Genomic DNA, 17,050 nt, shown 5'->3' on the forward strand with positions numbered 1-17,050 from the left:
AAAATTTTAATTAGCGGCAGTTTCACGTGACACTTAAACGCAAGTACACATCAATTAAATGTCACACAATTTGCTACAAAGATACGTCTCACTAAATGTCCGGAACAGCGTCTAGCAACCTCGGGTGAAATTCTCAAAGGCAGCGCAGCGTCTGTCGTTATACATATTTCCTCGACTATATGCTGTTGCGAAGTTACTCATTCCAAGAAAAAGAGAATATAATGCGTGTACACACTCTTACAAACTACGTGAGAATCGCGTAAGATCGTAGTATTTAATATTTTTTTCTCAAACATGCAATGAAATATTGTCTTTACGTTCCTTAAAATGGGCTGGGAAGTATCGCTTTTTACAAAACTCGAGAGGACGATTTGAGCAAATAACTTTTTTTATAAAATATTGTCCTTTAGAGCATTTTTTTTTATTTCATTGTATGTTTGAGAAAAGCACCATACATGCCTCGTGAAAAGATCGTAGTACGCTTCGGCCTTATATACCCACTTGGCCGGAAATATTTTCCCGGCCTCTGATGTAATTTTTAATCTCGTAGGTTTTTTGAATACTAATCATAACGATGTTATATTTATTTAAACCTCGAAGTTTTGATTGCTCATAAACGTACATAAAACGTACTTAAAACGCCAAAATATTTGAAATGTGTAATAATTTTCTCATAGGGAATGAGAAAATTATTACACGTTTCAAATAGTCTCGAATCTCGATCTAAAATCCCGCAGTTAGCCCTTCGTTCGCCTAATGAGACCTTACGTAATGGACCTGTTAGCCTGTTGTTGGTTTCTGATGATCAAAGTGATCCAGAACTTACTGCCAAGTACACACAGTGCGACATAAAATTGTTGGGAACCCTTTTTTCTAACAATCACATTTTTGAAGTAAATATTTAGCAACAATTTTGTGTAAGGGCATTGCTAATATTTGCTGGGCACAGCGGGGCAAGTATCGACTGGGGCGCAAATGTAACTGGTCAATTTTTTCCATGTTTTAAAATGTTTGCATTATTAAATAGAATGTCCACCGGTTATATATGGTAGGCGTGTTCAGAGGATACATGTAGAACTCAACATCATAGTGTAATAATGGAAAAAATGGATCAGTTACAATTGCCCCCCAGTCGAGATTTATCCCGCTGTAGGTACATTTTTTTATTCTATTCTCTATAATTTAATGTCGCCTTGTACACGCCTTGAATTACACGTGTATTATAATGAACAGCAATAAAAGCTGACAACACAAAGAAACATCTTCATAGAAGAGGGAATTGCGGGAAACACTCAAAGAAAGGAGACGTCGTTATATCTCAGGTGCATTTCTGTCGAAGCCAATCCGGAGTTAGCCAACGTCACCATCGCTAACGCTTCGTAAGCGTATCGTACCTGCCCTCCCTATCGCTCTTCTGTAGTGGCGCGACAGAACCAGACCCCGTTTCCATGGCCATTTAGCGTTAACGATTGTCACTTTGGCTAAGCCGGCTGTTACTTTGAGCCGAGCGAAGCGAGGACGTATGTTCTCTTAAGCAAAAGGACGCTCAAACAGCTATCCATACTAATATTATAAATGAGAAAGTGTGTGTGTTTGTTTGTTTGTCCGTCTTTCACGGCAAACGGAGCAACGAATTGACGTGATTTTTTAAGTGGAGATAGTTGAAGGGATGGAGTGACATAGGCTATTTTTTGTTTCTTTCTAACGCGTGCGAAGCCGCGGGCAAAAGCTAGTTTCGTATAAATATATGAGGAAATTTCGGCCTAATGGTAAGCGACAATTTAAAATTTTAGTAGACTACGTAATAGTTCTAGTGAATATCTCATAGTGTTCCGTGCGTTATCTTGATTTTTATCACAGCTCAGTACCAGTAGCCTGGGGTTTGCTTAGCAGCTGTTCCCGAGAAAAACAGTGTTGGCTGTTGTGACTTATTTGCATTAGTCCGGAGACCTTATTGGGCTCGACTGAGACTATAAAGTATATACGCCTCTGACAAAAAAAGCCTCATCAAAAAAAAAATATTGATGGATGTGTGTGTAATATGTGTATCAAATAACGTACTGCGGAAAAAATGTATATTGTTCATTGACTAACTTTATTGATTGAAGTGACATAGAACATCAGTTGGAATGCATATTGTGTAAAAAGAAATATAAATTTGAAATATTGATTAGCCAGTAATACAACATAACGGCGGCTAATTTTTTTTCTGTATCAATTATCATGAACCTTGCTGTACTTTTCAATATTTTTATTTGTTAGAAATTGTTATGTTAGAAAAACTCTTCCAAGATGCATTAGTCCGCAACAATAAAGTTGCGTCCTTGAAAGCTCTCAATGTAATAAAAGTTTTTGCGAGATACTCTCAGATCACAGACTACCTTCTAGAGACTACGCATTATGGGCATTCGAAGTTTCACGGCCACCGCAACTTGCCGTTCAGAAACTAGTGAGTAGAGTAGTTTTTATAGCTGTGATTTACAACTACGAGTAAGGGCGAATATAGAGGTATATGGACTGCAGTCTAAATGCAATTTCTATGGGACACGGCACGCTGACTGGACGACACTATACACTATACATCGGTGGCGTGCAATTTTCATAAAAGTAGCAGTTGAATTTAAACTAACGAGGATGTAGTAGCGCGGTACCGTTAACATATTTTTGTAAATTAGTATTTTTGAGTGCAGGACGGCTGTAAAATTAAAATTAAAAAAGTCATACCTAATTTCAGTTTATCATATTCAATAAATGCCACTGCGATGGGATACCATTCTGTCAGTGTCAAAAAAAACGTTTCTTCAAACAAAAATAACAATTTTTGACATTAACATATCCAATCCATATCGTACTTATATCGCAGTTAAGTTAGTTAAAATCGGGCCAAGTGACGTAAGAATAAGATAATTTTCAAATTTCAGTTTTGTAGTTAAGAGCTCCGAGTTAAGATTATTATTTTGAGCTTACTCTATCTATTGAGCAAATTATCTTCGCTTCCCTTTAGTCTGGTTAGGTATCATAACAAGGGTCGTTTTCAGCCCCAAGCGTTTGTAAAAGTAATTAACTTGTTCATTTGTTAGGTTGCATTGGAATAATTAAATTAATGTTTTTCCTTACGGTAGGCAAGACACGGAAAATTTTCCGTCATTTTGAAATCGTAACTAATTTAGGACCCGTTTAAGTATGAGTATAAGTGGCACGTAACTTTAGCGCTGAGCGAAATGTGGAGGGGATAGCTGCACATAGAGACGCATGCTCTTCGCCCCCTGTAATCCCCTGAGATACCTGGCCCCGTTGCCGAATGGCATTTCTGCGACGCGAAACGAAAACGAAACGCCGCTAAAGGTTAGTCTGGCTCATTTCATTTCATTTATTTATTCATAAACAATAATAAATTGTGTTTGAATATTACATAGGTAAGTACTTAATTAATAAAACATGCCTTTTTACAATTTCATGCAAGAAAAGAAAAAAAAATACACTACTATCTAAACTCACTCATCAAAGCTCTGTCGCGCCAATACGCAAGAGCGATAGAGATAGATAGCTATGAAAGAAATATTATCGTGAACGTTTGTGCATTCGGTTACGCACACTGTTTTTGACTTTTGCGCAATAACGGTCAGCGCTAAAGTGACGTGCCGAGCGCTGGTAGCCTAGCGGTAAGTACGTGCGACTTTCGTTCCGGAGGTCGCGGGTTCGAACCCCGGCTCGCACCAATAAGTTTTTCGGAATTTATGTGCGAAATGCCATTTGATATTTGCCAGTCGCTTTTCGGTGAAGGAAAACATCGTGAGGAAACCGGACTAATTCCGATAAGGTCTAGTTCACCCTTCGAGTTGGAAGGTCAGATGGCAGTCGCATTCGTAAAAACTAGTGCCTACGCCAAATCTTGGGATTAGTTGTCAAAGCGGACCCCAGGCTCCATGAGCCGTGGCTAATGCCGGGATAATGCAAGGAGGATGATGCTAAAGTTAGGTGCCGCTACTTACTGTATCAATTGCTCAGGCAGTCTTAGAGCCGTTATACCACTACCAAAAAACGTAATACAGGACTACCTTGGAGTTAGCTCATCCGACAAAAAAAATTACATATTCAAATCGGATCAGAGGTTTTGGAGTAACAGGTGCCGAACATACATAACAATAACATACAAAAACATGAACCCGATTACAAAACCTTCTTTTTGTGTTCTTTACACACAGTAATTTTTGCGAGTTGTGACGGACAGACACCAGTCATAGTAGCTGTATTAGCGTGTTAAAAATAAATAAACAGAGCGGTGGAAGAAAGACGTCTTAACTCGATGGAATGAAATGTTCAAACCAGCAATCGCCCGAGTTTGTTGAAGTTCTCAGAACCAACTTAATAAATCTGATATTGCAAAATCGAGTCATTGTAAAACGGAGAAATAAAGGAGCTTTACCCGCTACTCCCTTTTCATTTGTACCCTTTTTCACTACCACGGTGTATTGCAATGCTCGTTCATTTAGTTGTTGATTGCCACAATTGACCTTCGCGTGGTTTTTACTTGAAGGTATGCTTTAGTCAGTTTATCTTATTCATTTAATCAAAATATGTAGATAAATAAAGTATTATATTTAACTGCCATTAAGCAGTTTCAAATTAATACAAAGTTCTAAAATGTTTACTACAGCGGCTTGGCGAGATAATTATGTAATCGCACGGCACGGCAGTTGTTCTCATATTCCATCAGTGCCACCTAGTGGAGGAACTGTCAACCATTCTACACTTTTGCTCCTTACCTTCTTGTTAACTGGGTCCTTATGATCCTGAACATACTAGAGGGGAGGTATGCAGGTCAGGTAGCGAGTGGCTAATCCGTATAGCGGCTTGGCAAGATAGGGAGTCACAGTTCTGTTGCTTCCTTACGAGTATTACCTCTACACCAGTGGCGGAGCCTCGATACAACTCGCCATCTAGAAGTCTGATTCCAAAAACGCCTCACGCCCCGCCACTGTCTACACTCACGCCATCTATCTGACGCCTTGTCTAACATTCTTACCTTCTTGTTAGCCGGGTCCTTGTGCTCTTGAACATACTCTTGCTTGAGGGGCTCGGTCTGCAGGTCAGGTAGCGAGTGGCTGATCCTTATAGCGGCTTGACGAGAGAGGGAATCGCAGTTGCTTTCTTCAGACGCGCGGCGGCTTCTGCGAAAAGAGAAGTGTGTTTATTCACGATTTTTGCAGATAGTTAAAATTGTTCACGGGTCTGACTCTCGAGGCGTCAAGGGAATTTGATTCGAGAGCAGTACGATTAAGTAGGTATAAGGACATTTTCAGAATTTAGGACCCCCCCAATTAGCGTAAGTTGTTAACAAAAATTAACACACTGTCAGTTTTGTGACGATAATTAAGCATGAAATTTTTATAAAAATATTGTTTTGTGTTAATTACATAAACTTTAAGCGATAATCTACATTCAGAATGAGAAAAAAGTTAATTTTTAGACAGATTTTATGCTTAATTTGTCGTCACAAACTGACATCGAGCTAATTTTTGTTAACAACTTACGCTAATTGGGGGGTCCCAAATTCTGAAAATGCTAAAAACAAAGATAACAAGACTTATATCTGCCACATAACTGCGCAAGCTGGCAAACGAATATAGCGAGTACACAGCAGCAGAAAGCTTGGTAAAGACAGCAAAAAAATGAACTAAAGCTTCATAAGGATAGGAACAAAAACTGGAATAAAATACTAAAGCTTCATAATGAGAGGAAAGTGTCTTTTACATCATATTAACATCGACATTTTTTGCCGAACTGCTGCAGGAAGCAACAAGAAACAAAAGTGAGACAAGGACAGCCATAAGGAGAAGGGCAAATTTTCGTACACACCTCCCCAAGATCCATCGCCAGGTGGCAGCACATTGGCAGCCAAAAGCATTAAACTAGCTTCTTAAGGATAGTAACCTCCCCACAATCCATCGCCACATGGCACTAAGGAAGCTGGACAAGAATGGTCGGAAGATAGGACAGGTCGGAATATGGGACAATCCTACTGCCTACACAGCAAGTAACACATACAGTATTAATTATGACGGGCAAATTTGAAGGCAAGAGACCTCAGGCACCTCCCCCTACTAGAAGATGTGTTCCAATCACTGCACCCATGCAATTAAAGCTGCACGAGGCCATGCGCTTGGTGAGGAACAGACGCTTATAGAGGGACCTAGTCTTCAACAGAATGACATCATGACATGATATCACGACCCTCAGCATTGATGGAACGACTGAAGAAGAAGACACAGCAAAAAAGCAAAGCGAGACAAGGAGAAGAAAGGGAAGGGGCTATTACCGTACACACCTCCCCACGATCCATCTCCAGGTGGCAGCGCAGTGGTACCCGACGGCGGCTAGCAGTACTGCCGCCATGACTGCCAGCAGTAACGCGGCGGCGTAGTCTACAGAACTGCTTCGGAGACCTGACAGGTCCTCGAGGCTTTCGGGCTGCCACGCAACTGTGGACAAAGAAAGGATTATGACGCAATAGTTTGAGTTTTATACGGAGTAACGACTCTTTCAGCATCGGCCTAGTACTGACTAGCTATGCGGAATAGCGTTGTCTAGGCCAACTAGGCTTCGAACAGCTGGCCCTATACATTAATAATGTGTATTACACAATACTAATATATACTAATAATAACATTGTATTATTTATGTATAAGCTTTATTGTGTATAATAAGAAACACCATCCCTTTCTTCCCGTGGGTGGGATGTGTGAAATTGTTGTGTGGACTAGTCACACTGTCATAATTATCACAATTTCATTTTTTTTTCAACCCCTTAATTGCGAAGAAAGGTGTCGAAGCTTGAGCAGTTTCATGTGATCTGCTTACCGTGTTTGGCAATACAGGCGTGAGTTTATACATATGTAAATTTTGCAGTCACAGTCTATACATTATGGCATATCTCTTACAGTGATTAATAATAAAATTATGAATTAATAAATTGGCAATTTGCCGAAATAGGTGTCGGAGAATCGCATGATTCAATTTTCCAGTTAGGTTAATCTTATACAGACATCGTAACTTTTCCGGCAATTTTGGTGCAGCATGGTAGAAATAAAAGAATTCACGCAAGTGTTTTGCCAGGCAGATGATAAATTTAAGGCTCATTTTATTGTTATTAATCCTAATAACTCACTAATAAATAACTATTTTCTACTCCCGTAGTGTTATTCGTCATTTACAATGTCGTGCATAGATCTTTAAAACCCTACATAAAAGATGACAGCCGGGCCGGGGCCCGGCGCCCCGCGCACCCACGCATACGATATAGCTCTTAAAGCATTGTTAGCAAGCCTTTAAGGGATATTACAGCTGGCTTCGGACATTAATTTCTTTAACGCGCCAATGTTGCACCAAAATTGCTGGAAAAGTTACTATGTCTGATGGTCATATAACTTAAGAAATAAAAAATAGAGTTGCGTTCAGTTACACATCATAGTATTATACATATTCAGATATTTTATTTTACGCGTAAGTGTGTGCTATATTAACTAAACGCGACCGTACTAAGTATAGTAAATGTAATGGTATCATCGGAAACCTTGCATTATTTTTTTAAATATTATCAAAGCATGTTAACATATTACGTTAAAACCTGATTGATGTGCCATCAAACCTAAAATACCTTACAACTATTCAATAAAATTAATTTGAATAAAAACTTTGTAATGTTATGAAAATACGTAAACGTTTAAAGCGTTTATTCAGAGTTTATTTTATATCATTCAATGAACTAAATTGTTTTTTTTTTACAAGTTGTGTTAAATAAAAATGTATTATTATTTAAGTCCTACTATGAAAATGCACTCGTTCGTAAAATCTTGTTCAAAGGCAGGCATCTTCTGGGCAAGCTCACTTCATCGTAGGCCACGTCTTTGCCTTTGGCTAGTCTGTGGTCAAGAGTACCTAAGCCCATTTATAATTTAAAAAAAAAATTTATTTAACATTATAAACAAATCATTTTGGAATATACATTATATTAGGTGGTAGTTTTCCAAAGTTTAATTTACTTATAATCATAGATGGATATATTTTACTTACAGATTAAGCTCAATTATTTTTACTAACATTTTTTATATCTGAATTATTTACATCTTCCGTCCATCATTGTAAGTATTTATTGCTTGTATAGTTTGTAAGATTTTTCAAACACAATAATTTATTGTTAAAGAAATATATAAAATGAATGAAATGAAATCTAACTATTTTAGCGACTATTTAATTAGCCTGCTAAAATTCATAAGGTACCATGCATCGACAACACTGTTAGCTGTACATTATTTTGTAATCCTTATTATATGGGCATAAAGTCTACCTACCGATGGTTAGGTAAAAGTGTTGATGTTAGTACAAATATTCGAATTCGATTGTAATTAATTTAATTTAATCAGATTATCAGAAGGAGAATCTGCGCACGAATATTTGTACAATCGAGATTAGATTGGAATGATTTATTTTGAAACGTTTTTCATTTTATTTCAGTTTGTACATGAATTATTTACCTAAAATTCAATCGATTGCTGTTCTAATTTTTCTGGCCAAATTTAAACGCTTATTTTTTAGTATACACGGTGAAATAGTGAGTTTTGGGTATTTTCGCAAAAAAGATTCGAATCCTTTTTTTTTTTTCAAAATCGGTAAATTTTATATTATTCCTACTCAGAATAACGAGCCCTTTCGATCCTACTAGGTAAAAAAAACTACCCAAATTGTATTTTTCCATTTCGTTACCATTTTTTAAACACTTTGTATGGCGGTTGCAAAGTGGAAAGTATGCAAAATAATAGAATATTTTGGGTCTCTTGTTTTTGAGATCGAAAGGGCTCGTGACCTTAGAAAACATTTTTTTGGTGATTATTCTCACGAAAATTCAAAAACAATATTTATTATGAACCAATGCTAACATCGCGAACAAAGATTTGGCCGTTTCATACATTTCGACAGTCATAATGCTGCTAATTTCTATGGAACAGGTTCCATACTAAAAGTTGTTCATTATGAGTATATGACCTCAAAAGTCGCTATGCAAAGTTTTAACGGCCCTTTTTATTTCCCCCTGTATGTAAAATACTTTTTCTCAAACATGCAATGAAATATTGTCTTTACTTAAAATGGGCTGGGAAGTATCGCTTTTTGGGCACAACAACTCGAGAGGACTGTAAAGGGATTTCATATTATTTTTTAGGCCTAGGCCTGCAAAGTAACTTTTTTTTATAAAATATTGTCCTTTAGAGCATTTTTTTTTATTTCATTGTATGTTTGAGAAAAGCACTATACATGCCTCGGCGTGAAAACGGATTCCCGGCCTCGTATCCCTATCCGTATATACCCACTTGGCCGGAAATCCTCATTTTCCCGGCCTCTGATGTAATGTACTAATAAACAACGAAACCAAAATAAATGAAAAAGTTTCCCGATGCTGTTAACTCCTAAAAATATCTGAAATAAAATAAAGGCCACTTAGCCCGAATTAGGCCAGAAAAGTAATTGTCGACAATTTAGAAAAACATCTTTCAGTAAGTCTGACTAAACCCTCGAGTCACTAATGGCCGAGACGAGAAAGCTTATTGTATTTTCAGGTGTCGTCATTACTTTTGTTTTTGGTATTTTTATTGAAATAATAACTGCTGAAGCCGAAGTATAGGGGAATTAAGGTAATATTATATTTAATACGTTTTTCGTAAGGTACAGCGGGTCAATTTCGACTGGGGGATAAATGCAACTGATCCATTTTTTCCCATGTTTTACAATGTTTGCATTATTAATTAGAGTGTCCACTGGTTAAATATGGACTCGTGTGCAGTGGATACGCGTGGAACTCAACTTAATAGTTTAATAATGGAAAAAATGGATCAGTTACAATTGTCCCCCAGTCGAGATTTGCTCCGCTGTACCTTATAGGTATTTGTAACAAACTAATAACCTAATGACTAAAGCCCGGTCAAAATTATCCAATATGTATGTCCCAAGTATAGTCTAAAACTAATAATATATTTTTTTTATATTCGGTAAGTCTTATAGAGCACTAGCTTTTGCCCGCGGCTTCGCTCGCGTTAAGTTCGAAAAATGCGGAATGCTTCATACAAAATGTCACCCCCTATTTAAGGGAAGCGGGGGGGTTAGAAGGAGACAAAAAGTAGCCTATGTCACTCTCCATCCCTTTAACTATCTCCATTTAAAAAATCAGGTCAATTCGTCGCTCCGTTTTGCCGTGAAAAACGGACAAACAAACACACACACTTTCCCATTTATAATATTAGTATGGACTAGCTTTTTCCCGTGTGGTGACGGGTTAAGAATTTCACCACCCCCTTTCTTCCCGTGGGTGTCGTAGAAGGCGACTGTGGGATATGGGGGAAATTGTGGCGTAGGCGAGAGGCTGGCAACCTGTCACTGCAATGTCACAGTTTCGTTTTCTTTCAGCCCCTTATTTGCCATGAGTGGCACTGAAACTTGAGAAGTTTCATGTGCTCTGCTTACCCCTTCATGGGATACAGGCGTGATTGTATGTATGTATGTATGTAGCTTTTTCCCGCGGCTTCGCTCGCGTTAGAAAGAGACAAAAAGTAGCCTATGTCACTCTCCATCCCTTCAACTATCTCCACTTAAAAATCACGTCGATTCGTCGCTCCGTTTTGCCGTGAAAGACGGACAAAAAACAGACACACACTTTCCCATTTTTAATATTAGTATGGATATGGATAGTTTTTATACAGCCGCAATAGCCCCATTTGAATTTCTCTCGTTGGCAAAATTGTTTATCCCTCATATTAAAACCTTGACAAACAAATAACTATACAAACTCGCATATAACTTAACAAATAATAAAATAAAATAAAATAAAATAAAATAAAATAAAATAAAATAAAATAAAATAAAATAAAACAAAACAAAACAAAACAAAACAAAACAAAACAAAACAAAACAAAACAAAACAAAACAAAACAAAACAAAACAAAACAAAATAAAATAAAATAAAATAAAATAAAATACCTAAAATAAAATAAAATAAAATAAAATAAAATAAAATAAAATAAAATAAAATAAAATAAAATAAAAATAAAATAAAATGCATTTATTTCAGACAAACAAGGTCCATATTTTGTTAGTATAACTTAACCTAAAACATAAAACTATGGTTAACTTAAAAATAATCTTAAATAACTAACTTAGGTACTATAATGCTGCGTGTAGTTAGTTACTAGAAATTATATCTAGAAATAAAATAATGATTTCGACCTTGATAATGAAAGAAACCCCTTTTAACCTATGTTGTCTTCTATAATTGATGAAATATTTAAGTACCTTTTTATTACATTGTTGTCTGGCTTCAATTTCGAGATATCTATTTCACAGACTTGTGACTTGTGACTTTGGCGCGATCTGGTAAAATGAAAGTCAAATATTATTCTCATATTTGATTATTTCATTTAATTAAATATATTTACTATAAAGTTGATATAATGAATGAATTAATGAATGATTTATTCACAGGAACATGCTGCCCTTGGAGGGTGGGCTAATTGACCCTTAAGACGCTACAGGATCGAAAATGCTAAAATGGAAAGGAGGGCCCCTTTCTATTTGGGAATTTTAGTTTAATATTTCAATTCCAGTACATGCAGTCCATTCAGAACAACTCAGTTTTTAAAAGATACTGTATATACCAGTACTGTATTTTCTTACTTTATTTATCTTATACGTAGTTATAAAATAAACGTGGTCAAACGTCTACCTATTCATACTAAAAAAAAAAAAAGTTATAAAATGACTGACGAGTTTTAGAATATTTAACTAAGACAAGTTTCAGAATATCTTTTACATCATCATACTCCTTGCGTTATCCCGGCATTTGCCACGGCTCATGGGAGCCTGGGGTCCGCTTTGACAACTAATTCCAAGATTTGGGCGTAGGCACTAGTTTTACGAGCGACTGCCATCTGACCTTCCAACCCGAAGGGTAAGTAGGCCTTATTGTACTTAGTCCGGTTTTCTCGCGATGTTTTCCTTCACCGAAAAGCGACTGGCAAATGTCAAATGGCATTTCGCACATAAGTTCAGAAATACTCATTGGTACGAGCTGGGTTCGAACCCGCGACCTCCAGATCGAAAGTCGCACGCTCTTACCGCTAGGCCACCAGCGCTTGCGCTTACAGACAAACGTAAATTGCTACCTTATTGACAATAAATTACCACCGAATATGCCCGAGGCCCTTTATCAAATCAGAGTTGGGACGAACGATAGATTGTTCTTGTCGCCACCAGACATCGGTAAGGACATACCTAGCCAACGTCACAATCACTTACGCTTCGTAAACCTGTCGGCTAGCTCTTCCTATCGCTCTTCTATACTGGGTACGTAGCCGAATGGCACAAACGCTCGTAGATATCGCTCTATCGCTCGTGCGTATTGGCGCGAAAGAGCCAGACTAACCTTTCGCGGCGTTTCGTTTTCGTTTCGCGTCGCAGAAATGCCATTCGGCTACGGCACGTGGCGCGACAGAGCCAGACTGCGCTTCGAGATTAGCGTGAACGATTGTCACTTGAGCGTTTATTTTTTGACCATTTTTATATTGATATTTTAGTGAATTTTAAGTCAGTTCTACTCAAAATCACGAGCACATTTTATCTCAATAGGAGAAAAAAAAGTGCCCCAAAATATCCATACATTTTTGTTTTTTTTTCCTCTTTTGTTACCCCATACAAACTACAAATATTATGGAAAATGGTAACACAATAAAAAAAATGTGTAGAAAACTTTTTTATAAAATAATTCTGAGTACAAATAACATGAAATCGCTGCTGAAATTGCTGAAAGTCGCCAGCAATATGCTGAGGTGAGGCCATTTCGTGGCACTTTATTATTATTTTATGTCAGTGTAAAATTATTTATTATCTGTGTGCTTTCGAACAAAAAATATTCTATTTTCTATTATAAATGTGTCTAAAATATTAATACGTTTAAAAATGTTAGGAAAATACACTTGGCTAGGCCGGCAGACATCTGTAAGCTGCGTCGTAGGCCTGGCTTGACACTTATTGATGAATATGTAGATGCTGTTGAGGTTGTAATCTCTAAATTAAATTTGTGGCTGTGCGGGACCGGCATATAATGACGTTACGACTATATGGTAAATACACTGTTACCGGGGAGATATCATAGATTTGTCGCATTTCATCAAAAGATACTTTGAACAGTAGAATTTAGTCATCATCATATTATTTAAGAGCCAGGCTCTTGTCTGTGGAGTAAGCGCCATTTCGTTCTTTTCTCTGCCGCTTTTTTTGAGGTCCTGACACGTCACTACGTTGGTAAGAATACCAACGTAGTGACGTGTCAGGACCTCAAAAAGAACTTTAAGTTGGTCTAAAAACGCACGCCTCGGTCCCTACTAGTACTACTAGAACTACTAGAATTTAGTAGTTGAAAGAAAAGGGGTTGTCAACAGTACGTAATACAGGATGGTTGCACGTCATTATAGCTGCCATACTAGCGCACTCTTCAGGTCCCATTATGTAGGTACTTAGTGCTAAATGTAAAAAAAAATGTCAGGGTATAAAATCGAACTAGGGAACAAATTTAATCATTTTATGAATTTTTTTAGTGTAGTCGTTGATACTGCAAATTATAATAATAATAATATGTTTATTGATAAAAATTTAACATTATTTATACGTCATTTTCGCAAGTAATAATTCAATTACACTTTCTTAATAATAAAGTAAGTACAAGTATTATAATAATTATAAATAAGGATTCAATTCAATTCAATCATTTATTCATAAATAATAATTTACACGTCACATCATCATATTATAATTTGCATTTCTATTATAGTTCGCTTTGGTATAAATAATAATAGTAGGTACTTAATCTAGTATAATTCTAGTATAGTAGGATTCTTATAATTATTCACATAGGTATTATTATTAATGTTGTAGATGGGTCAGTGACTATAGCTCTCAAAGAATTCGTCGATGCTATAGCACGCCATGTCCAGTAGTAACCGCTCTAGATTTTTTTCAAACACCGAGTCCGAAGTAGATTTTAGTTGTTCATCCAGATGGTTATATAGTTTTATACCTAACATGTGCAAGGTTTTCCTAGACTTTGCTAGCTGGCGTGGAGGCACATATAGGAGGTGGCGTCGACGCGTTACAGTTTGTAAATTAGAGGGGATATGTTCGAGATTGCGTCGTATATACTTGCATGCTTCGAGTACATATACAGATGGTAACGTCAGGATTTTTAACTGCTTAAATAACTCTTTAGCATGGTAATCTAAAGGTTTTTTTGGCCATGATACGGATTGCGCGTTTCTGTAATTTAAAAACTTTTTCGCGTTCAGCACTGGTTGCCCACAGGTCTACACCATAAATTAAAGTCGAATGAAAGTACCCAAAGTACGCTTTTTTAAGGTTGTCTTCAGAGACGCTGTGGACAAGTCTGGACAAGGCAAAGCATGCTGAAGAGAGTTTTGTGCAGATAGTTTCAATGTGTGGGGACCATGTTAGACCCGCATCAATTTGAAACCCTAGGTATTTTACCACACTCACTTGGTGGTACAGGTATCATTTATAGTAATTTTAAAATTATCTTTTAAATTATTTTTCAGTTGGAAGTACATTATGTTTGTTTTTTCGATATTAAGTACCATACCATTTGATGTAAACCAGTCCGAGATATTTTGCATGGTTAGCGAAAGTTTATGTTCTAAGGTACTAGCATTTTCTGCATTGACAATTATGCACGTGTCGTCGGCAAACATGATGTACTCCGCATCTTCCGAGGCGGACGTGATGTCGTTCACAAGAATCAGAAACAGGTTGTTTCCTGTCACTGATCCCTGGGGAACAGCGCTGTCGCCTGTTTCTTCAAAATCCGACATATACGTTTGCACATAAGTGCTTTGTTTACGCCCGTTTAGGAATTTATTTTATTTATTTTTTTAATGATTTAATTATACTGGCGAAAGGCCCGTTAACACCGTATCGCGACAGCTTTGAGTGCAGAAGTGCATGGTCTACCATTTAGAAGGCACGCGACAAGTCGCAGAATATTGCTGCGACATGTCGCCTGTCCTCGAGGTGGGAGGACATGACGCGCGACACTAGGTCGCGTGTGGCGTCCACGGTCGAGCGTCCTGGTTGATAAGCGTATTGTTGTGTATTTAGTAAATTATTATTTGTTAAGTAATCCATTAACTTGACACTCATTAAGTGTTCAAACACTTTAGATATAACAGGTATCAATGAAATGGGCCTATAACACTTAAGATCGTCCATATACCCCTTACCCTTGTAGATGGGTTGAACTTTGATGACCTTAAGAGAATCGGTATATATGTCGCAGGGAAATGGCCAAAACAGAGATTTGATCAAATCTCTAAGGGATTTGATCAAATCACGCAGGATGTCAAAATGGCTAATCCATTTCATCATTTCTCTAGAAAATTTCAGTCATTTGACTAAATCCCTGACTCTGTTTAGTGAGATCACAAAATCGGCCAAAAGACACGCCACGTTTTGTCATTTCACTAGATTTGTTTAGGGATTTGATAAAATCCCTAAACCACGACAGTGAGTTGACGAAACGAACTCAAAAAGTCAACTAGTTTTAACATTTCCCTAAACAAATTTAGGGAAATGATAAAGTCTCAACTGGTGATTTGATCAAAACTGGTTTCATGAAATGACAAAGGCAAGATACTAATTTATCCAATTAGATTTATTAGACTCTTGCCTTTGTCACTTGATTTGATTGAATCCTTGACTAGATTAGTGAAATGGTAAAATTGAATCCGTTTTTAAGAGTTTTTGTTTTTTTTTATAAATAAGAAAAAAAATAGAATAAGTGAACAAAAAAAGCTAAAAATGTTTCATTTTAAATTATATTCATATTTATTAAAACATTTTGTCTTTTCACTGAACTTGTTTAGCGAAATGATAAAACTAGTTGACTTTATAAGCTCGTTTCGTCAACTTACTGACGTGGTTCAGGGATTTTATCAAATCCCTAAACAAATCTAGTGAAATGACAAAACATGGCGTGTCTATTGGTCGATTTTGTGATTTCACTAAACAGAGTAAGGGATTTAGTCAAATGACTGAAATTTTCTAGAGAAATGATAAAATGGATTCGCCATTTTGACATCCTGCGTGATTTGATCATATCCCTTAGTGATTTGATGAAATCTCTGTTTTGGCCATTTCCCTGCGACATATACACCGTTTGTTACACATTGATTAAATAGCGCAAGTAGTAATGACACTACGACAGGAGGTAGATAATCCAAAATGTAGGTCGACATATCATTGATATCCTTTGAATGTTTCTTTTTTATGTGTTTTAAAGCTGTTAAAATATCAACAATCGTAAATGGAATAAGTGTAAACACCGGGATTTGCGATGGTAAATACCTGTTTAGATAAGCGAGTGCATCAGGCAAAGGTTCGAAACGTCAGGTTTTATCATAAATTAATAACACACTATATATTTAATGTTCATTTTGTCCTAGAACAAGGCTCTTGATTTGAACAAACAATGTTATTAAAATAATAATAATCAAAACTAAAGCTAAAAACAGATCGAGCAACAACGTTCTAAGATGCATCGCGTTTGATTTATGAATCCTCAGGGCGTTGACTTTAGTCAAGGACTATTTATTCGGTCCTTAGACTGGTCACACCTTAGTCTCGATAAGGCACGAAATGTACACAGCATACTTTATTGTCATTAATCTCTCCGTATCTTCACGAAGGTGTCATTTTATATAAATGGACTAAAAGCTGGGAAATACCGGAAATGTGATTTATTGCTAAACGCATTCTATTATTCATTTAACGTGTGTCACATAAATTTTCTACCTTTTATTTACCAGAGATAACAGAAAAGGCTTGCTTTTTATTATATATACGTATGTACATACATACAATCACGCCTGTATTCCATAAAGGGGTAGGCAGAGCGCATGAAACACTAAAGCTTCAGGGCCACTCTTGGCAAATAAGGGGTTAA

General features: G+C 36.8%; 1 protein-coding gene across 2 annotated transcripts in view; it reads right to left on the bottom strand.

Annotated features, from left to right (window-relative positions):
- LOC125235764 (synaptotagmin-6-like) overlaps positions 1-17,050 on the bottom strand; it is a 191,913-nt gene that overhangs the window by 75,809 nt on the left and 99,054 nt on the right. The window contains exons 2-3 of one of the 2 annotated variants that reach the window (XM_048142351.1): positions 6,329-6,482; positions 5,027-5,171 (exon numbers count right to left, since the gene is read on the bottom strand). In XM_048142351.1, the coding sequence (XP_047998308.1) occupies positions 5,027-5,171; positions 6,329-6,482 (299 nt within the window). Of the gene's footprint in view, positions 1-5,026; positions 5,172-6,319; positions 6,483-17,050 lie in introns of both variants that reach the window. The other variant, XM_048142350.1, reaches the window with a different exon arrangement.

Source organism: Leguminivora glycinivorella, chromosome 18 (assembly GCF_023078275.1).
Source record: "Leguminivora glycinivorella isolate SPB_JAAS2020 chromosome 18, LegGlyc_1.1, whole genome shotgun sequence".
Lineage (NCBI taxonomy): Eukaryota > Metazoa > Arthropoda > Insecta > Lepidoptera > Tortricidae > Leguminivora > Leguminivora glycinivorella.